The sequence below is a fragment of the Bacillus rossius genome, chromosome 16 (assembly GCF_032445375.1).
Source record: "Bacillus rossius redtenbacheri isolate Brsri chromosome 16, Brsri_v3, whole genome shotgun sequence".
NCBI classification, from domain to species: Eukaryota; Metazoa; Arthropoda; class Insecta; order Phasmatodea; family Bacillidae; genus Bacillus; species Bacillus rossius.
In genome coordinates, this window is record NC_086343.1 from 18,046,750 (window position 1) to 18,073,662 (window position 26,913).

At 37.8% G+C, this 26,913-nt stretch overlaps 1 protein-coding gene across 2 annotated transcripts in view; it reads left to right on the plus strand.

Annotated features, from left to right (window-relative positions):
- Positions 1–22,090, plus strand: part of LOC134540171 (guanine nucleotide-binding protein G(o) subunit alpha) — a 234,499-nt gene extending 212,409 nt beyond the window's left edge. For both annotated transcript variants that reach the window (XM_063382722.1, XM_063382721.1), the window contains exons 7-8: positions 18,505–18,658; positions 21,670–22,090. In XM_063382722.1, the coding sequence (XP_063238792.1) occupies positions 18,505–18,658; positions 21,670–21,857 (342 nt within the window). In that variant the 3' untranslated portion in view covers positions 21,858–22,090. The remainder of the gene's footprint in view (positions 1–18,504; positions 18,659–21,669) is intronic.
- Positions 22,091–26,913: the final 4,823 nt, after the last annotated feature.

Consider the following 26,913-nt stretch of genomic DNA (forward strand, 5'->3'; position numbering starts at 1 on the left):
ATGAATCCGCGAATTTTGCAGGTCTCTACTTATAACTAGGGACCGGAAAAATTCGCGTTTTCAATGACCTCTAAGATAGACTCCACGATCCTCTATGTACTTGTGCAGATTACACCTACTGATTGGCTACTAACTCGTGACACGTGTTAACTGGGAAGCTTGTGATTCGATACTTCTTTTGTCGAACGTTTTCCATTGGTCCAGAGTCATTCGGATAAACTGTGGCCCAATCACTGAAGCAGCAAGGAAGGCAAATGTATTTGGATTCTAGCCTATCGCGAAATGAACCCGCGAATTTTTCAGGTCTCTACTTATAACTAATCTCGAAATCTTTTCGCAAAATATGCATGGCCCTACCTATACTTAGGTAAGAGACACCTGAGAAATTCGCCGATTCATTTCGTGATAAGGTTGTAATGCAAACTGGCTCTTTGCATGTTCATTGGCTGCTGACTTGTGAGATGTCTCAACTGGGTACTTGTGGTTCGACGCTTATTTGGTCTGTAACTAGCCAAAAGTCCTCAAGTTCAACGGTAGCAGAGGCAGCACGATGGTATAATTATTTAAATTTTAGCATATCGCGAAATGCATCAGCGAATTTTTCCGGTCTATGCTAATGAAAAAAACCTTCAACAAAATAATTATAGAGTCACAAGCAACCCCCATAACGTGTCTCACGAGTTAGTAGCCAATGAGCACGCGGAATTTGATTTTGGCGTCATTGAAACAGCGAATTTTTCCATTCCCTACATTTCAGCTAAAGGAGTTCGTTCCGTCTTTAACTCGGCCAATGGGGACACACGTACTGCAGTAAGAACGTCCAAGATTCATAGACACACGATAATTTCATGGACTCACTGTCAGCAAAGTATAGGTTGATGATTGGAATACAATGCCCAGGACGATCCTGAACCAGTTATAAATATACTGTTAAAAATATTCTCCTTCACTTCACGAAGATAATGCTGGTAACAAATTATTAGAGACCTGAAAAATTCATGGATTCGTTTCGTTTTATGCTAAAATTCAAATAAATCTACCTTAGTGCTGCTTCTGCCATTGGTTCACTGTTAATCTGGAGGACTGAGGGGCCAATTAGATACCCTCGCCCATAGAAGTGTCGAATCACAGGCCACCCAGTCGAGACGACTCACAAGTCAGCAGCCAATGAACAGTTGGCATTTGCCCGAGTCTGTAGAGGATATTGGAGTCAATCATGAAGGTCATTGAACCCGCGAATTTTTCAGGTCTCTACAAATATTCCAGGGATCTTCATGAATTTACGCACACAGAGTTCACTTACTTTGGACATAAACCCAAAAGAACATTCTCGGTATACAAACAAAACATTCAGATACACTTATTTTGTCCACGTGTGTGTAGATCTTTGTTTGGAACAAAACACATCCAACTCGGAAGTTGAATTAACGGCGTAATTTGTACGAAAATTTTGTTGTTTGGAATTGCGAAGAACTCTTCCTTGAAAAGTCCGTCCATTTACTGTAATTGCTAACAGTGCAAGGATAAGAAGAGATTGTTACCATTAGGGACTGAGACAATTCGCGCAGCCTACACAGACCGCCACACAGTCGGGTCAGTAACTCCAGTTCATTGTTTCTGAGCAGACTGGCATGTCTCTTATTGGTAGAGACCGGCAAAATTCGTGGTTTCGATGGCCTTCGGGATAGACTGCACATACCCCTGTACACTCGGGCAAATAACGCAAGTTCATTGGCTGCCGACTTGTTAGTTGTCTCAGCTGGTTTGTCTGTGATTCGATCCTTCTTTGGTTGAGGGTATATAACTGGTTGAGATTCGTCCAGATGAACAGTAAGCCAATAGCAAAATTATCTAAGAGGTATATGTGTTTGAATTCTAGCCTATCACCGAATGAATCCGTGAATTTCGCAGGTCTCTACTTATTGGATACTTCTATGGTTTATGGTATCTTAAGTGGCCCAGAGCTCTCCAGAAAAAAAAACAGTGGGATATTAGCAAAAAAAGCTCGAAGGCATAGGTATTTAAATTTTAGCCTACAACGAAATTAAACTGCGAACACTTCCCTTCTTTAGTTATCAGGAGCGTACGTAAAATTTAATTTCTGAGGTTTAACTTTTCCCGCTGTTTGCTTTCAAACAAAAAAAATTTTTTTATGGGAATGATAGATTGTTTAGGATTACGGGATATCCCCCCTTTTCTTGCATGGTTAGCCAATCACTTGCAGCCCGCCGAAGGATTTTGTCTTGTTGACCAACGGGCACTCGAAGAATTCTTGCTTATGTACAGGAGAGTTGAGTCTAGCCTGGAGTGAAATGAATCCGCCAAGTTAGCGTGATCCTAGTGATTTACACATTCAAGCCTCACATTAGCTCGTGTATAAGGGCTGGAAAAATTCGCGGGTTCAGTGACCTCCAGGATATATTCCACAGTCCTCTGCATACTCGGGCAAATGTCTCCTGTTCGTTGGCTGCTGAGTCCCAACTGCTGGTTGTCCGTAATTCGGCACTTTTTTTTCGGGTTTAGGGTTTCTCAGTGGCTCGCAGTTCTCCACATAAAATGTTTTCCAATCGCAGAACCGGTAAAAAAGTTATACTTGATTGGATTTTAGCCTATCGCTAGAGACCTGCAAAATTCGCGGATTCATTCGGTGATAGGCTAGAATTCAAACACATCTACCTCTTAGATAATTTTGCTATTGGCTTACTGTTCATCTGGACGAATCTCAACAAGTTATAAACCCTCAACCAAAGAAGGATCGAATCACAGATAAACCAGCTGAGACGACTTACAAGTCGGCAGCCAATGCACTTGCGTTATTTGCCCGAGTGTACTGGGGGTATGTGCAGTCTATCCTGAAGGCCATCGAAACCGCGAATTTTGCAGGTCTCCACCTATCGCGTTAATGAATCCGCGAATTTTTTCCGGTCTCTGTCCATAAATAAACGGGAAGCCTTAATGTCACAGACGAGAGAGCCACACCAGAAGTTCCCCGAAGGTTGCTTGGCAAATAACTTTTTAACATGTAGCTATCCAGGGCTAGGAAACCGTTTACATGATTTCACAGTATCTTTAATGTAGCTATCCTAACCAAATCAAACCGTCCACAATGTTTTAAAGTATTTATAATGTAGCTAACCTAACCTAATTGACCATTAGTTATCATGAGTTGTCCAAAATAATAATAATAAAAACCCGAAGATGCACGATCGGGCGTTTGGCTCTCTCGTATGTGAAAAGAAGGCTTCCATAAATAAGCGCGCACTACTCCACGGACATTGCAACGACTGCAGACGGGGGAACTCGTCTTGCAGCTCAAGTGACGTCTGGGCGCGTGTGCCTTAGCCAGCTTTCCCCCCCTCCCCCCTCCTTACCCCGTGCCCCCCTCGCTGGCAGGACCATCGACCTGCACCCCCGTCTGGTGACGTCACGGTTAGAGGGTTAAAAGGGGGGGGAGGAGGGGGGGCGTCGATACGCCGCTTGTGGGGCGCCCCGCGTCCGACGCCATCTTGCATCCGTCAACTCCCTCCTCTCCCCCCCCCCCCCATGTACCACCGACGAGCCACGCGAACCAGAGGGGTGACACGTTCCCAGTCGCTGTGACGAGGGGGGGGGGGGACCACCATCCCCGCCATCTTGTACTTACCGATCTCTATTTCACTCCAGGCCACACTCGGCTTGACTACACACGATCAAGCATTTTTTAGAGTGTTCATTGGTCGACAACAAGGTCACAGTCAAGGATGGGTTACACGTGATACGTAGAGACAGGAAAATTTCGCGGATTCCTTTCGAGACAGGCTGGAATCCAAACTCGTTTAGCTTAATGCTGCGTCAGTGATTGGACCGCAATTTACCTGAAGGACTCTGAGCCGATGGCAAACACTCAACAAAAGAAGTATCGAATCATAAGCATCGCAGTAAACAGGTGTCCCGAGTCGGTAGCCAATGACCAGATGATAGTGATAATTGCCCGAGTACATAGAGAATCGTGGAGTCTATCCTAGTGGTCATTGAAACCGCGAATTTTTCCAGTCCCTAGTGATTGAGGGAGACCGGGGGAAAAAGAATGCGCGAATCTATTTCGCAATACACTAGAATCCAAATACTTTCACCTTATTGCCGCTGCAGTGATTGGACCACAGTTTATCTGAAGGAAACCAATGAAAAAAAAAAAACCATCGAATCAAAAGCTTCATAGTTAACAGGTGTCACGAGTCAGTAGCCAATGAGCAGCGGAGTCTATCCTAGAGGTCGTTTGTCACCGTGAATTTGTTTTCCAGTCTCTCTACTCATTCACGTAGAGTCCTCCGGATAAAACGTAGCCAATTGTATAAGTATCGCAAAGATTACGAGTATTTGAATTTTAGCATATCGCGAAATTGAATCCGCGAATTTTCCCGCTGTCCAGAAATAACTATCACTAGAGACCTGCAAAATTCGCGGATTTATTCGGTTATAGGCTAAAATTCAAACACATATACCTCTTAGATAATTTTGCTATTGGCTTACTGTTCATCTGGACGAATCTCAACCAGTTATAAACCCTCAACCAAAGAAGGATCGAATCACAGACAAACCAGCTGAGACGACTTACAAGTCGGCAGCCAATGAACTTGCGTTATTTGCCCGGGTGTACAGGGGTATGTGCAGTCTATCCTGAAGGCCATCGAAACCGCGAATGTTGCAGGTCTCTACTGATGACTTCGTGCGGACGACTATAGACGATGTCCTTACACTTGGCCACGGAGTTTGACTTCTGATAGCTTCCAAAGCTAGGCACCATGCAAGAGCGTACGCAGAATATTTTGTGAAGGAAGGGAGAGGTTTAGAACCACATTGCCTGTAGTTTGCTTCTAAATTATTTGATTTTGTTGGTGGGAATGATAGTTTTCGATAGATTTTTATTTTTAGGATTAATGGCGAGGCTATACCCCGTCTCCTGCGTACGCCTTTGACGCTGCGGTTTTTCCAGGGGGAAGGAAAAGAAACCTTTGCAAGCTTCTGATGATAACATTAAAATCTTAAATGGTGGGGCATCATCAGTTCTCTCCGTATTGAATATTTTTTTAAACTTTCGACATAATTTCGAGGTAGATTAGTGTATTCAAATATTTTTTGGCATAGCATGTTCTTAACTGTTTTTTTTTCTTTGTGTGTTGTCAACAAGCTCCAATCTGTACTTCCGCGCGATCCAATTGTGTAGTGTTCCACAGCTGCACAGGGCACGACGATAAGGCTGCATGCCCGCCCACTGCCTTGCACGTAGGCCGCCGTTTCTTCATATGCTCGGCCGGGAGCGTGTGACAGCGATGCCAGGAACTATTATGTTCCCATAACTCGCTATGTGGGAAGTCAATTCAAGATTGCGACCCCCGTCACTTTATTCGAATCGTTAGAAACGACGGCGGGGCGCGAAGTGTGCGAGTTTAAGATTAATAGTGGCTCACGGTCCTGCAAGTAGTTAAGTAGCTGTCGCTGTGGTGCTTGGCTTTAATTTATTTAGTGTAGATGTCAGGCGGGGGGAAGGTCACCCTTTCCCCCTCAGTTAGGTGTTGCACGTAGGAGTGACTGGTCGCCCTTATATCTTCCTGGTTTCTGCCCAAACAACAATAATAATAATAATTCTCGCCTTGCGAGGCCCCCCCCCCCCCACCCTTAAACCTCACTCATCGCTGGCAAGTCGTGCGTCGGCGGAAGTTATGGAAAAGAAAAAAAAGGGGAGTGGATTGGGAGAAAGGGGGGTAGTAATTCTGAGTAATGTCTTGAGTCCAGACTGGAGAAAGGATGTATTAGGTTGAGAGGATAATAACAGCGTGGGGGAAGACACCCCCCTCTGCCTCAACCTTCAAAACTGCCTCTTTCCCAACTCAAAATAACGGGAAATCCCCTCCGCTACTTGACATGTTGGCAGTATTCTTCTCAAGGCCTTGTCTCTCTCTCTCTCTCTCTCTCTCTCTCACTCTCATCGCATTTCGTTTCGCCGTGAAATACCGTCTTAACCCCCCTCCTCCTCCTCACCGGAATAAAAGCCGGTTGCTTTTTCACGTACGAAGGCTTGTGAGTAGTGGCCACAGAGAGAATGCGCGTGTGGGCAGAAGCGTGTACTTTGGGAGCGCGGATCTGCGATGTGAAAGAAATAAAACCGAGGGGTGAAATGCTCAACCTCACACGCACTTCGAAACAATTTCCCAAGGTTGTGTTGCAAGCGGGAAGTTTTACGGCCGACCGCGAGAAGAACGGTGTTGCCAACATCGCCAAAACAAAATACTCTCAACCGAAGCGGAAATGGTGCGACGGATATTTAATTGCGTAAGGCCGGGCATGTTTCGTGGAAAATGATTCCTAGATTAGTTACACGTTAAAACACTGTTAGCATCGACTGTGTTTCGTGAGTGGGTGAGTTTCTCTCAGGTACCATGTCTACTGTCGGCACACCAATCACAGTAATTCAGTGGGGAAGCAAACGCCTCCTGAGTGGCTCGGTCAAAAAAAAAAGGCAATGACTTCTCTCTCGGACGGCCGCCAATCACAAGGAAGAAACCTCTGGTGCGGGTATACCTTGACGCAGTCTAATATGCATTCAGATTTATTCGCGAAAAATGCCTGCCCCTATTAATGACATTTAATGGAAGCAGCTAAACAAATAAACCTTATTAGACAGTAAAGGTCCCGGCAATAGGTATCTTTCTAACATTCTGGAGGTTATTTCATCCGTCCGTCGAAAAATTAAAGCTTGGTAAGGTTTTCCGTCCGTCAAAACCTTACCTAGCTTTAACTTTTCGACGGACGGATGGAATTTTCTGAGCCATCTGATCAGCTGCAAGTCACGTGATTGACGGACGGATGAGACTGATGATTGTGAGTCCAGCTATAGGCTCACGGTCCGGGAAAGGGAAGGGGGGGGGGTAACTGGGCCTCCCTGGGCCCCAGGGATCTACGCCCACGGTTCTACTTCTACTACGTGGTGTAGTTATTTTAGGGCGCTTCACGAATGTTCCGTATATGTGTTTCTTCGTTGTCTGGAATGAAATGCATGCTGAAGGAGATTCTTTCGCTGATAATAGATGATAAGGAAACACATGTTGAGGGACCGGAAAGATACGCGGGTTCAATGACCTTTAGAATAGACTACATAGTTTCACGTACCTACACTCGGGCAAATGCTACCCAGTCGTTGGCGTAGAGACAGGAAAAATTCGCGGATTCCTTTCGAGACAGGCTGGAATCCAAACTCGTTTAGCTTAATGCTGCGTCAGTGATTGGACCGCAATTTACCTGAAGGACTCTGAGCCAATGGCAAACACTCAACAAAAGAAGTATCGAATCATAAGAATCGCAGTAAACAGGTGTCCCGAGTCGCTAGCCAATGACCAGGTGATAGTTGCCCGAGTACATAGAGAATCGTGGAGTCTATCCTAGTGGTCAATGAAACCGCGAATTTTTCCAGTCCCTAGTGATACGACAGGCCTACTACTTTGGTCGAAGGCTCGTCATTGGCCCAGAGTCCTCTAGATAAGTTGTGATCCAATATCAAAAGTGGTATTTCGATGTAAGTTTTTTAATTTTTAGCTTATCGCAAAATGAATAAGCTAAAATTTCCTTGTCACCACACATGTTGCAGTGCTGTCTAAGTGTATTAAAAAAACAACTTTGATACAGTCTTATCGTTTGTAATGTCGATGTGCTCATTTATACGTGCATGAGCTTGCTTGGGCTGACTTCAAGACAGCGAAGTCAGAAGAAGTGGAAGAAAAACTCGGACGGCGAATAGAAGCGCCGCATCTTCTCTTACATTTATCATCCCATTCCGTCACCTGCCGGGTGGGAGGGAAAAAAAAACACCCGCTCCCCTACCCCCGCATTTCAATTCCTCCTTCACCCCCTTTCCCTTTTTTTTTTTCCATATCTGTTTTCTCTCTTTCTCTGTCGCCACTTTCCATTTCCGCTGCTTTGCCATCTTCTCGCCTTCGCGCTCTTGACGAAGTTTCCACGTCTGCCTTCGTCGACGCAAATCTAACTCGTAGCCACTTAGCACTTCGCTGCGACGATCCCAACAACGAAAAAAAAAATAAACTTGAGATGGCAAATCGATATGAACACTGTTTTATATATATATATATATATATATATATATATATATATATATATATATATACACACACACACACACATATACACACATACATACATACATACATACATACATACATACATACATATATGGACCAGAAATATTCATGTAAAATTACAGATATTTGTAAATTCATACATTCACGTGACTACAACTGTATCGCCACAAAATAGTGTTCGAAGTAATGCTGTGTTCTGATCCTTAACCGAGCATTTATGTTTTTTGTTGTCCCTGTACCTCCGATTGTTAAAAGTTGTTTGTAATCCGTTTCCCGGATAGCTTTCCGGTACTAACTGCGCATATTAATAAGCGCGATACAACTAAGTAAAGTTAAATTTGTTGAATATTCAATTATCTTTTCAGTGGTTTTAAAAATATATATATGCTGGAATGAAACAACAATTAAAATATAAAATAATGTGCCAATTTTCATAATAAATAGTATCATTTCGTAAAAAAAATAGTATTTCATATATGCAAAAATGACCATAGCTATGTGTTGTGCAATGTAACAATAACTTTCTTGTAGTGTTACAAACTATTTCTTGGCAACTGGTTTCCAAAGGAAACGTTTGTAAAAGTACCGATTTTTTTTGTGTAGCTTGAGGAGTTTCTGTCTTGAGATCTGGTGCGTTATGCGTGCAGGCGATTAATGTGTAGAAGCGCCAGCATTTTGTTGATTTTTCAGACAGCAAAGTACACATATTTTTTTTGAAACCGGTATCTAAGAAATGTTTTTGTAAAAATATAAGACTGTAAATTTTACAGCATGGAGGAAATACATATAAAATGCTGTATTTTTACAAATCCGTTTGCACGGTTTCTATGGAACTAGAACAAGTTATTTCCGGTTAGAATTGAAAACTGTCCTTTGTTAAGTCAGAGAACGTGCAAAGAGATATCCAAAGGACATGGTGTATATTTACAGTGTGTTAATCAGTTGTGGTCATGCACAATAAAATTAATTAATTCGCTAATAAACGCCGTTGACTTCACAGGGAAAGCTATTTGTAGCAACCAAACACTAATTAACTTGAGACATGGCATCAAATAGTGTAAACATGCTTTAACAAAGAGGGATATCAGGAAAAAAAATCGGGGAAGTTGTAATTGGTCGGGGAAAGTCAGGTAAATCCTGGAAAAGTAAGGGAAAATGCCCGCAGTATTTTTGATTGAGGGGTAAATGTCATGCCATCACTCAGAGTGTGACATAATTATTGTTTCAGTGCAGTCATTCACACGTATAAAATTGCGTATGCAAGGTTCTGTTCAAACGAAAGAAAGCGCGAGAGAACTGGACCAACTATGGGGTCGGTGGAGGCTGAGTTTTGTTTGATTCGTTCAGAAAATTACAAAATAGGTGAATTATTAAACCAAATTAGCTAGGGAAATTCAAAGTTTTGGTCTCGGAAAAATCCAGCGATTTTTTATCGCAGATTTTTGTGTCCAACGTTGGAAGATAAAATTTTGATAAATTAATCGTTTCAAATTTGTTTTGGAATAAAAAAAACACCTTGAAACCAATATGGCGTCTTGCCCTTAATTCCGTGCCGGCAATGTCGCGTGTTCTCGCCGGCGAGGTGTGGCCGCGCCAGGGACTCCAAATAATAGTACATTTTCAAATAATAATGGTACACTTGCATCAAACTATGGTACACTGACTTCAAAGCTCGATATACTATTTCATTTCTAGCTATTTTTTTTAATAATCATTTAAAAAAAAATCAGTTATTACTGGTATATAAGGCAAAAATAAATCAATATAAAAATCTATAGGTATTGCTTTTTTCACGGGCGAAAAGTTGAATAAACTTAAGACACGGACGTTATTTTAAAAAAGTTATTTGATTTTAAAAAAAAAATCGTTAACATGCGTGATTCGCCGTTAATTAACAATGCAACAATCGCGTACCGTGATTATGGTACGAGTCCCGAATACAATGGTGATATTGACGGTACGAGTACCGTGACTATGGCACGTCTGACAACTCCTGGGCTGCGCCCACACCTCGTATCGACCGGGTTCGTGGCGGGGGGCCCCGGGGTCCCCCGTCGCCATGGCAACCACTGGGGGTCTCCCCCCTCTTCATGCAAGCCTATCCCTCCCTCCCCCTCCTTTTTCCTACTGTTACCATCGACCCCTACCCCCCCCCCCCCTTCTTCATCGAGTCACGAGACCTGCTGGTTCCAGCTGTAGCCGCCTGGCGTAGCCACCCGCCGCCGCCAGGAGCGCTGGTCGCCACTTCTAGGAACCCGGGAGTATGGGAGCTGGCTGGTTAGGGAGTGTAAGAGAGAGAGAGAGAGAGAGAGAAGGGTGTCAAGTTATCCACCTTGCGTATCACAATGCTTATTTAAGTACACTGACTGAATAGATATCCTGGGGTCCGTGGTGGCCCACTTCACTCTTTTCGAGGTATAATTAATCCAAGAGCCTAGACACACATTAATTAATATTCCATCTATACAAATATTTTTTTTTTATGTCCTTTATGTTCTTTACAGTGACTAATGAATAAAATACGTGGCACGTGAGAAAGTAAAAGTCTTTTAAAACACCTTTTACAAAAATAAAAATATAAAAATAATAATTGGTAAACAACATCTACAAATACAATTTTTTTTTTACTGTGGCTTCTAAACACTCTCAGATGACAACTTTACATACATGTAAGCTAAGACAGCTAATATATATGACAGTATGACACTACACAAGGGTTGTCTGAAATAAGTTTCCTGCTTCAAAATGAAGATGGCAGCAGTTGTCAACAAAAATTGAGGAATATGTTTGCGCATGCTTTGTGGAATGTACTCTCATTCGATAAAAAATCTCTGACCTCTGAGCACAACTTTTAGCCTAGGGAACAAAGAAAAAGTCAATTTGGGTTTAGATCTGGTGAGTAAGGAGGGTAAAAACTTCAGTTCGTAGATTTTCACCAAGGCAACTACTTAGGTGTGAGATGGTGCATTTATGTTTCTGCAAATGTGAAGTTTTCTGAAATTTCTGCCTTCCGCAGGTCAAGTAATGATACGTAGGATGTACCCATCATGTTCCCCCCCCCCCCCCCCCCAGATTTAAGACGATTCCATGTCTATATTAGAAACCATTCACCACCACTTTCCCGCCATAGGAACAGTCTTTGCCTTTTTAAGAGCTGATTCCTACTTCGCAGTTTTTGGTGTCGCAAACATTCATCGTCGCCCAAGCTGTTACAGCCATGTTTGAATTCAGCTGCCCAAAATATCACTGTGGTAAATGATGGTGCAGAGTCCCAGTACACAGCATCCACCTCGTCTTTAATTTGCGTAGGCGTATTTCCTTTAAAAAACAAACATCCAATGACAGCTCAATAATCAATTTTTCATTTTCACATAAACACATGCAGATTGTTTCACGCAAATGATTGTTAAAAAAAAACAAATGCACACTCAAAATGATTGAGCAAACACATTCCCCAATTTTTGTTGACGAGTGCTGCCATCTTCATGTTAGGTCGGGAACTTTTCAGACATCCCTCATGTACCTAAAAGTATTTGTGTGTTGAAAGGTTCTTTAAGCGGGCCATACAAAATGATTCTGCGGATAGGAAATGGCCCGTCTGCCAATAGACCACCTCTGTACTAGGGCAGTTTTTTTATTTTTGTATTTAGCTTAAAGGAAGAATATAGGAGCATAAAGGCCTTAGTTAAGGCTAAGATCAAATGTCAAGAGATATTTTAAGACCACAACAAAGTTTCTATTGACATTGTTACTACACCTATAGTCGTTCCTGAAAATAAATTCAGTACTTAACACCAGTGACTTTACAGGAAAACTATTTTTGCAGTCAGTCATTATTAACTTTAGGTATTCCATTTAATTTTATACTATGCTTTAACAAAGGCAGATTTTGATGATTAAATGATAGAAAATTGTTATAGCCTGAAAACTCTTTAAACCAAGCTAGCATCTATCATTTCATATTTTTCACCCTTAAGCATTGGTGGGTATCTAAAAATATACCAACTGAAGGGTTTTCAAATTTTTTTTGCAACTGAAACTTAAATATATTGGAACAGGTCGTTCATCTTTCCTAAAATAAAAGAGTAAAAGTGTGCCACTAAAGATGCATGGGTTAAGTTATTCTACATTGGAATTCACCAAAAAAAATTTTAATCACCAGAAAAAAGTAAGCTTTAGCCACGAAATTGCGATGTGAATTCACGCTTGAAACCTAACTGGCACTGATAGTTTCCAGGAGGTTATCGTGTGAGAGTACTGCATGTGCCAGTCACAAGTGTAAAGGCACACTTTGTGAAAGTGTGGGGAGGGGGGGGGGGGTGTTTAGGGGTTCAACCCCCCCCCCCCTCCCTAGCACCAAATCTTTAATTAATTTCTTATTCATCACTCAAACAAATTTCATATTAAAATTAATAAAATTGTTACCATTACAATATTTAAATTTAAGAACCGAAAACTGCTAAAATAGCACTATTTTACACCTTAAAATCCAAATTTTTCTGGGGGAGGGCCCCCGGACCCACCGCTTTAATACGGGGGGGCCATGCTTCTTAACACCCCCCATACACAAATCCTGGCTACGCCACTGGTTGATCCGAGGGCTGCTCTAGGGTGATTGCCGGAAAGCCCGTGACGAACCCTTTGTTTTTATTTTCCTCGTTTGTGTAGTTTTCTGCAAAAAAAAATTATGGCCACTGTGGCCTCACCTACCTGGGCACACCTACAGTGTGCAAGCTTCAGAAGAAACCACGCAATTTAAAAACTGCTCAAGATACACGAGTGGTGTCTGTTTATGAGAATCGTTTAAGAAAATGTTGAAGGGGGATGAGTAATTTTGTTTTTTTAAAATGTATATATTTGGCAGAATGACCATTGTGTTTTTCAGAATAATAATTTTTAGGCATGAAACACCCATACGGATTTTTGAAGGAATCCACGGGCCTTGCATTACACCTTTATCTTCATTTCTCCGCCATGTGCTGTGGTTGCCACTCAGATCATTGCTGTCCAATGCATGACGAGGAGACTGTGGGCCATTCAGACCTTGTGCTTAGAGGTGATACTGCACTAGAAGTACCAAAAAGTGTCTCTCTTATTGCACCGCCTCGCTGGGGTCCTGTGTTCGTGTTCCGGGTAAGACGTGGGTGTAAATTCTGTAATTATCAAAGATTGTTCACAAACATGTCAAAGTCAATAAAACTTTCAAAAGATTTTTAGCAATAAGCCATAAAGGTTATAATTGGCTTGGTGAAATAAAAAAAAATTACAATAATATCAATTTTTTTTAATAATGGTGGCAGATGGGTAAGACACTGGGCTGGCATTCCAAAGGAACTGAGTTTTTGAAGCTCTGATTTTTGTTCTCTAATATTCCTCAAAGTCACTTTCGGCAAGTGCTTGCTATAAGCCACTGCCGGTTATTTCCCGAACATTCCTGCTCTGTGGCTTTGTGTGTTACCATCTTTACAGACATAGCAGTGGATGAGACGTTTAAGGCCAAGATATAAAAGCGTGGCTTACACATGCATGGCATGCAGAGCTTCATATGAAAGCACAGGATTTAATTAAAAACTACCCAAGATATCTGAGTGGTGTCTGTTTACAAAAAGCTTTTAAGAATGCGCTGAAAGCGGAGGAGTATTTCGGTTTCAGTTTTATTTTCTGAACTGCATTTTTAGGAGAGTGAAAAAGGACTAAAACACGTGTTTTCGGAATAATTTTTAGACATAAACACCCAGTCCTGATTCTTGAAAGCACTCGAGCATTACACTTTTATCTTCATTCTCCCGCTATCGTGGTTATGGTTATTGCTCAAATTTCACAGTTGCCCTGTGCTCAACGAGAATATTGCGCATCAGTCTACAGCTATGCGCTTAGAGGCTACACCGCACTAGAAGCACCAGTGAGAGTCACACTTATCATCCCGCCTCACAAACACACATATGTGCCTGAATAAGTGGACCCCTTACTTAATAGATGTTATATATGATAATAATTTACACACAACTGGAACAAATAATATTATAGAATTTCTTTGGTCCTTTTGCCAAATGTTATTTTTCAATAAATAGCAAAAAAAAAAAATTTTGGATGATGATCATGATTTTAATAAATCCATAAAGTTTTGATATCTATTTTAATTCCTGAATTTATTTTTTAAAAAATATCTAAAGAAATACATCTCGTATGTACCAGGTTTTTTTAAAAAAATATGTCTACAAACTGGAATCCTCTTTCCTTTTAAATCAGTATTTGTAACATTTGATCATATTGCGTGTGTAAAAGTAAAGGAAGAACAATGAAAGTATGCCCTCTCTGCCAAATTAAATATAAGGTGGTGTTGCAGTATTTGGCTGTACATATTCCGATATCTACTCTGGTCAGCACTTCGGTTACGGTACCAAAGTGTGTTGGTGAGGGCGGGCAATTTCAGCAGTGCTTGTGATGGTAGTTTGCATTGTTCATCGGGAAATATTTACTTGCAAGTGGAACTCAATATGGACTCTTGTAGCTAGAGCTTCTTTAAGTTTTACGTAATTATATATATTTTTTTCCCAAAAATGTTTTATGTTTGACATTAAAATTATGTGCAGCAATAATTATCAAAAAATTTTCCGTGAGCAGCGTGTGCTATTATGCTGTCAAAATAGCATGATCGTGCTTCTATTTCCACAAGCAACAAACCTCCGGCCAGTGGTGGTTGTTCCGAAAACCCGGATACTTTCTGTGTGAGGAGCAAAGGGGCCTTCACCAATGTTCGTATTCATGTGAACCGAGGACTTGACGGATATAATTAAAATAATTATCTCAGATCAGTTACCATACTTTTCCTTCCAATGCCAAGCCACTTTGTCATTCCTGCAATACGTCCAAAAGTGTGCTTTTTTTATTTTTTACTTGGAAGATTACCAAGAAACTTTCCATGGTGATGAATTAAACAGAGAGAAAGGAGGAGGGGGAAAGAATGAAGATTTGTGCATGATAACTGTAAAAAAAATTATCTTTTCAACGCATTTTGAACTCAAACTGTCGCTTAATACTTTCATGTGTTTGGCATTGAGGGGTCTTTATTAACTCATTACTCGTAAGGTACCTGTTTTAAAGTTAAATCAGAATTAATATATTCGTAGCGGCTTTGGTTCTCTATTTAACTTAATCAGTATATACTGGCGAGTGCCTTTTCCAAAATGCCCTGCCAATTTCATCTTCCTAGCCGTTGCGTACCTTTCCGCCACGTGACAGAACCTAACCTCACGATTTGCATTCGTGAATCAGCCGTGTGAAACCACAAAATATGTTATCATTATATACCAGTTCCTACCTGCACGAAATAAATTTATCTGTCTACGAAATTAAACGTTGTTGCCTTAAATCTTTAAATGACACATTTTCAGCCTTCATGATTGGTGGTCAGTTTTTAAATTCATACAACCGTGTGACTAGCAGATCCCAGTGCCGGCCTTTCTGTACTAACACGCTAAAAATTATGAAAATGTTTGTCATTAAACTGTCAAACACTATTTGTTATATAGCGTAAATGCAATTTAGTCATGCCAAACTGATCCTTATTCTTTTTTATTTATTTTTATTTTTTAAACTTTGTAATAATTTAACAAAACCATCATTGAAATTTTAAATCCCGATTAATTTAAATATGTTGGTAAAAATATTTTCTTTTTCAAATTTTCTTCCTGTTCTTTGGTTGAAAAAAAAGGGGGGGTAGGGTTATGGTAATGTCCCTCTCCAAATATCAGAGCCCCACAAACGTAAATGGCCAAGGGTCCCACAAATTCTGGGGCCACCACTGGAAAAGAGTATGTGTAAAGGTTAATTTCTGAAGTGTTTATTACAGTGCAAATGAACTATGTATATATATTTCTGAAGTGTTCCCTTACTGTGTTAACTGAATTTCTTTGTAGGAAATAAATCAGTCTAATACACAATGCAGGAAAGTTGACAAATAATGTTCTACAAAATAAATATCTTTCAACATTAAATATATATATTTTTTAGTTTTAAGTGTTTCAGTTTGTTCCAAAGGTGAAGATAACAACACAAAAATATAGTAACAACTATTGGTAAACAATGAGCTAATCATAATACAAATTTTGTTCGGACATTCTAAATGCTGAATCAGGGATGTTGGATGTTTTGAAGTAAGAACTGTTTTTTTTTAATAGTAAGTTGAGCTGGAAATGATAAAATTAGTGTAAATAATATATTTTAATGCCAAAATAACATCTGTTCCTGGTTTTTATGGACTGCGGGCACTTGATGTAGAAAAAACCATTTATAGTAAATTTATATATTTGTTATTATTTTTGTTCATGAACACTTTATATAAAACTTTATTCGTACTGTGACACTAGCATGTAGAAAATTCAATCATAGCTTTATATTATTTTGGTTAATAGACTTTATGCAATCAATGATTTTTTTTATTTCTAATCTAAGTGAAATTGATATGTACCTTTACCCTCTAGCTCTTCATGAGTGCCTAATACTACAATGAATTTCACTGGTATGATATAAAAGAAATTTTTTTAAAAATGTTAATTTTATGTTGTTTTTTTTTTTTTTTTACGTATTTTCCAATCATTCGCCACTTGTAATGAGCGCACTTAATTGTAAACCATTGTTTGACTTGGTATTCTGTTCAATCTTAATTTAGTCGGATTTCATAGCCAGTTTCATTATTTAAACTGTTAAACTGTAAATTTATCCCAGAATAACTGAGCTGGCCCTAAAATTTTATTTTTTTAAGTGAACTTCTTTACAGCCAGTAGAGTAAGACATCAGAGCATAGCGAAAATTGCAACATTCAGTGTGGTGAATATGCAGCGCCCCACTGCTCATTCTCGGGCAAGCATTAGTGAAGCGAAGCTACGGTGCTGCATTTTTCCTTCTGCTGGAAACGACAAAGATTTTCTTTTCAAAAATTCATTCAGATTCAATTAGAATTTTGAATATTTTTTATAGAAATTTCTGCTGATTTACTTATTACATGTCAAATTAAAACAAAATGAATAACGATAGAAAAATTTTGACTATAACAACCGGAACAACTATTGTCGCTGTATTTTGTATATATTTAGATATAATTGAATTTATGTATCATGTATAACCTATCATTAAACCAATTAATTCACACTAGTGAATAATTAGCATAGCATAGCATAGCATAATTAAATGTGTTAAAAATATTTGTGTACATTATCTGTGAAGTTTCACTTGTAACACACATGTGGGTCACGTACTCATTTTTTATTTTCCTTGTGGTTTGTACGAAGAGACATTCCAGCCTAAACTCCTCTCATTAACGACACTGTTGTGTTTATACAATGTGTAGAGACAAGAATTTATGAATTTATTTTTAGGCCAATTCCATTTTTAAAACAGGAGATTTACAACAAATATTACTTGTTCATTGATTCTTGTGTTACCAAAACAGTGTCTTTTGACTGATACAAGCTGCATTTTTACAATATAATAATTTGTAATAAGCATGTCAAACTACTGGAAGCGATGCAAATAAATCAGTAAGTAATGTGCATTTGAAAAATGTACTAATGTCGTAATGTGATAATTAGTTACTAATAACAGTTGCAATACTTAAAAAAAAAATTTTTGAAGTGAAACTTCTAATGCGACTTCCAACAAGGTTGCGTTAAACGTTCAACGCTCCTGGGGAGGGGGAACAGAAAGAGACAGAGCGAGAGTGAATGCGTGGCACTCGAACGCATGCGCGTAGTATACCTGTTACAGGCCAGCGCGAGCGTTAGCAACGAGTAGCGCCCAATATTCCAAGCACATGCGCGTGGTATTCTTGCTATGCAGCAAAGTAAACAGTGTGAGCGTCGTGAAATTAGCTGAAATACGTACTTGTTGTTCTATTTTATTGTTCTATTTTAATTTATAATATTCATTATTTCATTTACTTGGTTTTTTTTTTTTTTTTGTTTGATTTAATACAATAAAATCAATTTCTACCCCTTCCTATTTTCATTTCCACGTTACAAAGGTTCACTTCCGCGCGGAGGGACTCCACGCACTATTTCTTTTTCCAATATATTTAGCACATACATTTTGTTACTCCCTCCATACTAAATAATTTACATGAATTGAATTAAAATTGTTAAAAGATTCCTTTTTGTAATCTAAGTTGAGTTTAGACTAAATATGCTGATTAATTTAGTGAAGTTTTGTTGCATATCTGTGGTTTATGGTGTATTGACATGTTTTTCTGTGTTATTTCGGCTTTATCGCAATTCACCATACTATCTTGTCCCTAACGTAGAGTAATTAGTGTTTGCAGGTATTCATGTTTCTGCTGCGACGTGAAACTGAAGTGTTCTGTGTTGCGATCTTGTTGCAGAACCGGATGCAGGAAAGCTTAAAGCTGTTTGATTCTATTTGCAACAACAAGTGGTTCACAGACACTTCCATCATTTTGTTCCTTAACAAGAAGGATCTGTTCGAGGAGAAAATCAAGAAGTCTCCGTTGACGATATGTTTTCCTGAGTATGCTGGTGAGTGCCTAGATTTTAAGTTGGTGAAAATAGGCGGTGCAGTTAAAGGCTCTTTAATCTGACTTGTTTGAGACTTCGACCAAGCCAGTTTTGTCAATTTTTCTGGGTTGTCAAACACCGAATGTAGTTTTAGAGGGAAAACCAAAGAAAAATTATTATACAATAAAACTAAGTTAAATTTAAAACAATTTCTAATAAGCTGCTCTTCATGTCTAGAAAAAATACACATGAGCATTACGTCTTATATGTATTTTGACACCATGATTTAGATCTATTCTTGGAAAAATCATTATGTATTGACGTAAATTTATGAGCTCTAATACCTTTCAATTTGCATTGTTTTTCATGATTTCATATATTAAATACCTTAAAAGATTTGAATGCTTTATATAATGATACATTTTCACTGGAACTTAATTGTTACCATTAATAAAACTAACCCGGGATATAATTTTTTCTAGAAAGAACATCAAAATTTATTAAACTAAATTAGAAAAATAATAACTGAATTTTAAGTTCCAGGTTAGCTTTAAAAAACATTTTAAAGAGTTTAATTTTAAAATGTTCCGGCCTTTTCATTATTAACCCGAGGCCTTCCAGTTAGGTCCTTCTCCACAGTACTAGGACCCTGAGAAAGTAAATGGTAAATGGCCCCGCAAAGTCTAGGGCCTATGGTCCACTCCGGGTGCAAATATATGCGGGCCCCTCCTTGCAAGACCACAGGTTTGCCCCCATGGATGGGGATTCGTAATTTGTTTAATACAAAATTATGGTTTATAATACAAATTTTTTGTTCCAAAGGTAAACAATAACATGTAGCTTAAAGGATGGTTAATACAAATCTCCCAGAGTAATATAAAGGGACAGTGTGCAGTTTCAATAAAAGTAGTAAAGATGCCATTGTTTTGGTTCAGTGTACTTTAGGAACAAAAAAAAATTAGAAATTGCATGTTCTTCCAAAATGATGGCATGTCTTTTTGTAGATAGTTCTTAAACCTTTGTTTTATTATTCTTTCTTAAATCCTTTAAAAAGAAATACAGCATAAAATCATTTTTTGAGTCACAATTTAGCCATCAAAAAATTGTATTCTCCATTCCCTAAAAAAGTAAAGGTGCTGTATAAAATTGTGTGCTAGTTCCCTTGGAGCATATTCAGTTTGTTATGTACTAAATTTAAAAAAAAACTAACATTACTTTGCTTAACTGTGGTACGTGTAACCCTACATGAAAGTTATAATTCCTGAAATAAACAGTAATGGTGTTGGAAGTCAGGAATTTTTTTAATTGCCTCACTTTGTTCATAGTCACACATTAACGTGAAAATAGTCAAGAGACTGCCCACCTAACTCGGAAATTATCTCTGACGTGGAAATTGGCAAGTTTCTGTTGATAATAGATACATTTTGTACTATTTTTAATTTTGCTTGTTACAAATAAAAATGATCCTGTGATATAAATAGTCATGTAAATAAATGTATTAAGTGGTTTAAAAAGTCCTGAAAATGGTGTACCAGATATTTGTAGACACACTGTGGTCCCTGTTTACTGTTGAGAAACACTGCAGAGCTGTGAGGTCATTTGACCCATCTGCAAAGGTTCCCTCGGAACAGGCAGTTTACAGATAATTCAAGTCTGAATAAATGTTTTTTAGGGGTTCTTCTTTAAAAAAGGCCACTTAGACTTAATGCAGTTCGTCCAACTCACACATAATACAATTTCCTGATGGAAATGTTTCCTGCCAGCTGGGAACATGTCGCGCAGACTACTTAATTACTGCATGTTTTCTTCTGATAATGAGTCTTAAATTACTTGTGATTATGCGTACAGGTGTGCTGCTGAGAATGATTTTTTTTTTTTTTTTTAACTGATTTAGATATCCAAAAACTGAACTATTGAAGATTGCATTTTTTTCAGGGACATGTCAGAAACGTTTTTCTATAAGCATCCTTTTGTACAATAGATCCCGCACTTATTTTTGGTTGAGTGTTGGCTACATGTATGTGGAATAATAAAAGTCATAAAATACAGTTTAATTAAATCTAGTTTCGCTTATTAGGAGTGATAACAAAACCAATTTACCCCCAAGAAGATTGAAGAATACTAGCTTAAACATTAATCTAAATCCTTGTATTTAGTTTAGTTTAGTTTTATATTAAGTTCTTTTTATTACTCTAATTTTTTTGCTTGTCTGTCTGTATCTGTACAAAATGATTTAACCCAAAAACTACTTTTGCTATTGAATTGAAATTCACACCTGTGTTAGATAGTAGCTCTAAGATGTAAGATAATAATTATGTACTATGATATGGTAATAATTATATACTAAAAATTGATTTCCGTGAAGCATGATAACGTCTTTGGAGAAAATTCAACAGCATAACTCCAAGGCTTATGTTTTGCTTGGCGGACAAAGATATAAACATAGCTTCTTCTTTAAATTTATTTTTTTAAACAAGCTGTGCCCACAACTTTGTAAATACTGTGCCTTGTCAGCTCTTTAATCCCTGGTAAATCTACAATTCACAAATTCGTTCGTACACGCTCGCATACTTGCCTTCGTGTAACTTGGGATTTTTTAACTTCACAGTAACAAAGGCGCCACAACACGCAAGTCCCTACTGTGCTTGTAAACAGCTCAGCCAATAATGAGAGGGACCTTAAAATCAGAACCTTTCGCGAAGTGACAGGTCTCAAATGACTAACAAAGATATATTGCTGCAATTTTCAAATATTTTTCTTTGTGCATTTTTCTGTATTTTTTTCTCATTTTTTAACGCCTTAATGCCGTTATTATATCACTTGATACATTTAATATATCTTGCTTTTAACCCATAAGTTTTTTTTTTTAACTTATTAAAAAAAAGTTGCACGAAGGCAAATAGTTTGGTGTGTTGAAAAGACTTTGTGCACGGTAGGCCTTCTTTTTCAGTCCTTGCCTCCTCCGAATTCTAGCGGCTGGTGACGTCACCGAGATGCGAGTGATGTCATGCATGTCTCTGATTGGCCAACAGGGGCGCAGGAGTATGGGGAGGCGGCGTCCTACATCCAAGTACAGTTTGAGGCCAAGAACAAGTCTACTACCAAAGAAATCTACTGCCACATGACTTGTGCGACCGACACCAACAACATCCAGTTTGTGTTCGACGCGGTCACCGACGTCATCATCGCCAACAACCTGCGCGGCTGTGGATTGTACTAAAGCGCGATGCGCGACGCGCGACGGGCGCTTCTTTCCCAGGACAGTTCGGCATCTGGCTCCCGCCAGGGATGCGCGCATGATGAAACTGTCATTCAGGCACTATGCAGAAACAAGTTTTGGCTCTTGTAAATTGTTACGGAATTATTTATTTCATGGCTGCAAGATTTCATTTTCCATTCTCTTCTTGCACCTAACATGGTCTAAACAAACAAAAAAAAAAGAAAAAAAAGAAATGTAATATCTTGATTATGAGTTCATGATGCAAAGTTATTTCGTTCATCACCAGCATACTAAAACACTTGCTTGTGTATATGTAAATTATTATATGTTGCAAGTGAGATGTTAATATCTTACCATTTTCATGAAAGAATGCAAACGTGTGTAAAAATTTTGAAAGCCCTTATAAAAAAAAGCTAGCTGATTGCTCAAACGGTATTAGTACATAGAAAACGAGTCGATTTTCTATGCCGTGTTAAGTTTCTAAAAAAATAATATTAATGGTATATATATCATGTAATGCATTTATAAAGTCCTTTGAGGCTGTGGATTTTTTTTTTTTTACTCTCCAAATTTTTACTAATAACTCTTGACATACAACACGCGCACATTCCGTTTTTACATAAAGTGCAGCTTGAGTAGTTATTGTGAGTTTTTGTCAGTATGGTGCATTATATACATACATTACTGGGAAATGTTTATTCATTTAACCCATGACATAAATTTTCGCTAAGTTTTTTTCTTTATTTAACATCAACTCGTATTTATTTTTTTTTTTTTTCATTCCTCTCATACTCCCTGCAGCTGTTAAGGCCTGTTATGTATGAATGACTCCTCTGGCACACGTAAAAAAATAACAGTCGTTGATATAAAACGAGGTTACAGTCTGTGCCATGCTGCTTGTCTCAAATTTTGACTGTTCTGAAAAGTAGTACATCTGCCACTGTCAAAAGTGTTATCAAACAAAAATCATGTGTTGCTTTTCAAGTGACGTTTGGGAATACTTCTGAGAATCGTCGAATTTGAGACTGTTACTTGACACAGCCTTTAGAATCCTTCAAACATGGACAGAGAGCAGATGGTTACAGAAAAAAATTATTATTTTTTTTTTTTAAATATTTGCACAAGATATAAAACCAAAAATAAATGAATGTAAAATATGAAATTGATTACAGTTTGAATATGATCAGTGTCTGTAATGTAACGGTGAATTTGTACTGATTCGAGAGAAACGTAATGTATATGTTGCACTCGTTTCCCTCTTGGCTTGCGAGCTATCATGGGTGCAATGGCTCGGTATGCATCGTGCACAGAAAGCGTAATGTTGCCATAAGGTCGGAGGAGCGGTGATCCTCTGGCATAGACTGCAGAAGAAAGAAGATACGGTTACACAAATTAATATAAAGTAAAATAATGTGTCATATAGCTAGTCGACAGAAACAAAACTTTGTTCTGTTGCAGCATTTTTGCAAAGGGAAATTGGAACAAATTATCTATAAACAATTATGTGTTATGTAAAGTTTTATTGTTACCTAAGTCATTTTTATCATGGATCTAGTCACTAGGGTGTTTTATTCATTTTCGTCTATTATCTCTTGAAGCTCAAAAAAAAATGTAAACATTTCAATTACATGCTAATTTATACACAAGAGCCTTTATTGTTTCCCTACATGCATTAGTTTCTCCTGTGCTGAAAACGGGGAGAGGGTGAACTTTGTGTAGTCCAAAGTGGACAAAACTTTGATGAAATCAGTGTGTACCAAGAGTGCTTGAAGTAGACATGACCTTTACACCGTTGTTTCAACAAAATGAATGTGTATTTTATTGTTTAAAAGCTTTAATGGTTATGTTTTCGTTTATTGTTGGGGTTGGAAGAGTGGAATGTTTCAGTCTGATGATTCCATAAATCGCCCATGCTGTCTTGCTTAATAATGCTGTGACTCAATTTTATACAATTGTTCAATATCTTAAAAAAAAAAAAAAGTACTTTGAATGTCAGTAAGTGGTATGTAATGTTTTCTGCCAAATCAGTTTTGTTACAGCGTTACAAATTAAGTAGGACTTAAAAACTGAAAAAACATAATTTCCAGTTAAAAAGAAACCTGCAAAATTTTTTTAGCTAGTACAATTAATCGGAACTGGTTGCTGATTCAGGAACACAAAATATTGACACAAAACATTACATTTCCCACATTGGAGTATCTAAGAGCAATGTGAATAATCTGTAGTTTAAGGCTAAGTATATTTTATTTCCATAGCGTCATATTATTAATCAACTAACATCAACGGAAAGAAAATGTGTCGTGCTTTTAACCGCTGTACATAAGTTTTATTTTAATGTACAGTATTTACTGCGATGTTATTACTTTAATGTCCTCTTTAATTTCAGTAACCTTCATTACAAAAAATTGTCCTTTCCCACTCTGAAAAATAAACTGGAGACATTGGTAGATGACTTTCCATGATTTAGCTTGGTGGTTGTCATTTTTATCGAAATTTTTGTGCAGGTTTTGCTGCAACAAGACAAAATCAAACTATAGAATTTCCATCTCAATATTTTACCTTAACCCCAGCTACAGCATAGTCATAAATACATACAGTACGTAAATGTTTTTTTTTTTTTAAACTCCCATAAGAATTGTATCATTACGAGTGCTGTATGTGATATACAGATCACCATAAACATTGATCATGTAATTTTGGGTTCAGTTTTACTGTAACATGTCGCCCTATTTTTTCAACGTTGTCATTTGCTTTCTCTCACCTGTACCGTGCTGTCTCTCCTCGCGAGCGCTACCGAGCGCTACCGGGCGCTACCGAGCGCTACCCGGAGCCTGTTCACCTTCAAGACTACCGGCCGTCTCCAGTGCTGCGTGGACCTCTCGCCAGTTCATCGGCCCCGGGTCGCGGCAGTGAACAGCTTTCGACGACAGGCTTTCTCGCACTTGCGCTCGGAACGAAATGAAGCTTCGGAATAATTATTGAAACTACTGTTTATATTCATATGTGCACATATAAAAAAAAATTAAATCATTGCTTAGTTGTGGAAATAATAAATAACAATAATATTGAAAATAATTATAATAATGGTATAAAAAAAAACAAAAAACCATGTTCATGTTTTCCAAATAATAGTAGAATCACCTAGGCTCTATATAAAGAAAGTTCTTAAATGATAGGGAATTTAGCATGTTCTCTACATATTGTATGTTTGTTTTGCTGTGGTGTGACTATGACGAAAAATATTACCCATTTTTGATGTAGATTAAGAGAGTGTGCCATAAACCTGCTGTTGGTTGGAATGAATGCTGAGCCATCTGGAAGGGTTTTCCTGCACTTTATGCGGTATATAATTACATATTTTTTAAAATCGGCAAACAACGTTTTCCAATCACTTTCTCTATAGCTTGCAAGAATTTTTTTGAGTAATTTGAGTGTGATAGTTCAGTAATGGTGCATTTAATTTTTTTTTATTGTACAGGATATTTGTCTTTTGATAGTCAACACTTAAAACAAAAGTAATGAATTTATTAACTGTGTACTATTGCAAACATTGTCAAAAGAAACATAGGATTAACCTATGTTATATTAACTATGAACCTAATTTTAAAACTATAATTATATTATCACTACTACTACTATTACTATTAGAAATAACAAGCAACTTGAATTTTTCAAGGAGATTTTGCAAGTTATGGGAAAGAAACTTAAAATTTTGTCAAGCCTTAGTCGTAGACTAAGAACATGTATGAAGTATTTTGACATTAAGAACCCTAAATGTTAAATAAGTGAAGTGGTATTGATGAACTCTTTTTTTTGGAATGATTCATGTGTGGTGTTTTTGAATCAGGTGGAACGGGACCACCATTATCATGTGTGTAGTGTGACATTAAGGAAAAGCATTTGCATAAGATACCAATTGTATTTATACCCTCGTCCTTAACTCCTCTCCCAGTAATCTTGTCTGTGATTATTAGTTCCCAATTTATTTTATTTTTACAATGTCGTTGCCTTTTCACAGTTTTTAGTGTACCATTGACTCGCTAAGTGTTTGTATTTTATTCATTATAACACTACAAAAAAAAAAGGCTTCATCCACCCTGATTGTGAAAATAAACTAGAACAAACCTTTCTTCATATTGAACTACTTTTCATTTTAATTCCTGAATACTTTAAAGACCTATTGAATTTATCACATAACATCCGAAAAAAGTTTTCAAAAAAATGCAAACCCATAGAAAAGTAATTAACTTTCTATGTTTGTACTGCAGTCGTGAAAAAAAAACAATCATAATACATATTCACAATCATTTATGTATTATAATATTTATAATTTATTCCTTTATGCAGATACCCTGAAAAAGTCTATTTGATACGTTACTACTTGTGATAAATGGAAGGAAGTTAAATAGATGATAATCTGAGAGTTGAATTCTAACATGAAAACAATGTGGTTTTCAAAGTCGCTAGTTAGATCTTGGCGATATGTTGGTCTGTCAATCATTACATTATTTTTAAATGTCTGAAGTGCAATATGTATAGATTGATGTGTCTCATATAGTGAGTGATATTTGCAATATCTGCTATATCAATATTATGATTTAATGCAATATCAATAACATGTTAAAGACATTGCAATATTTGTGAGAAAGCAAAATTTACCTTTTTCAGTAATTCAGTGATACATGCTATATTTTTCAGTATTTGTGATACATGTTAGATATGTTTTCAAAACAAGCAATAATAGGATACTTGAAATACTTTTTATGGGGAACAAGCATAAAAATTTACCATATGATGATAATGTATGATTTTCAATGTTTATGATTTGTGAGATTACAAAATTTCACAACCTTAGTTAAGGCACAGTCTGTGAAAAGTAGCATGTAATTAATCTAGTGCAATATGACATGAACATTTATTATCAATTTACATTTTATTTAACTCTTTTGCTGCAGAAAAAGGAAATATAATTTTTGCCCAGAGAGAGTGTCAGGTGCAATCAGTGAAGCGTTGCTGGCCATAATAACTACACCACTTTCAAGGCATTGATTTCACA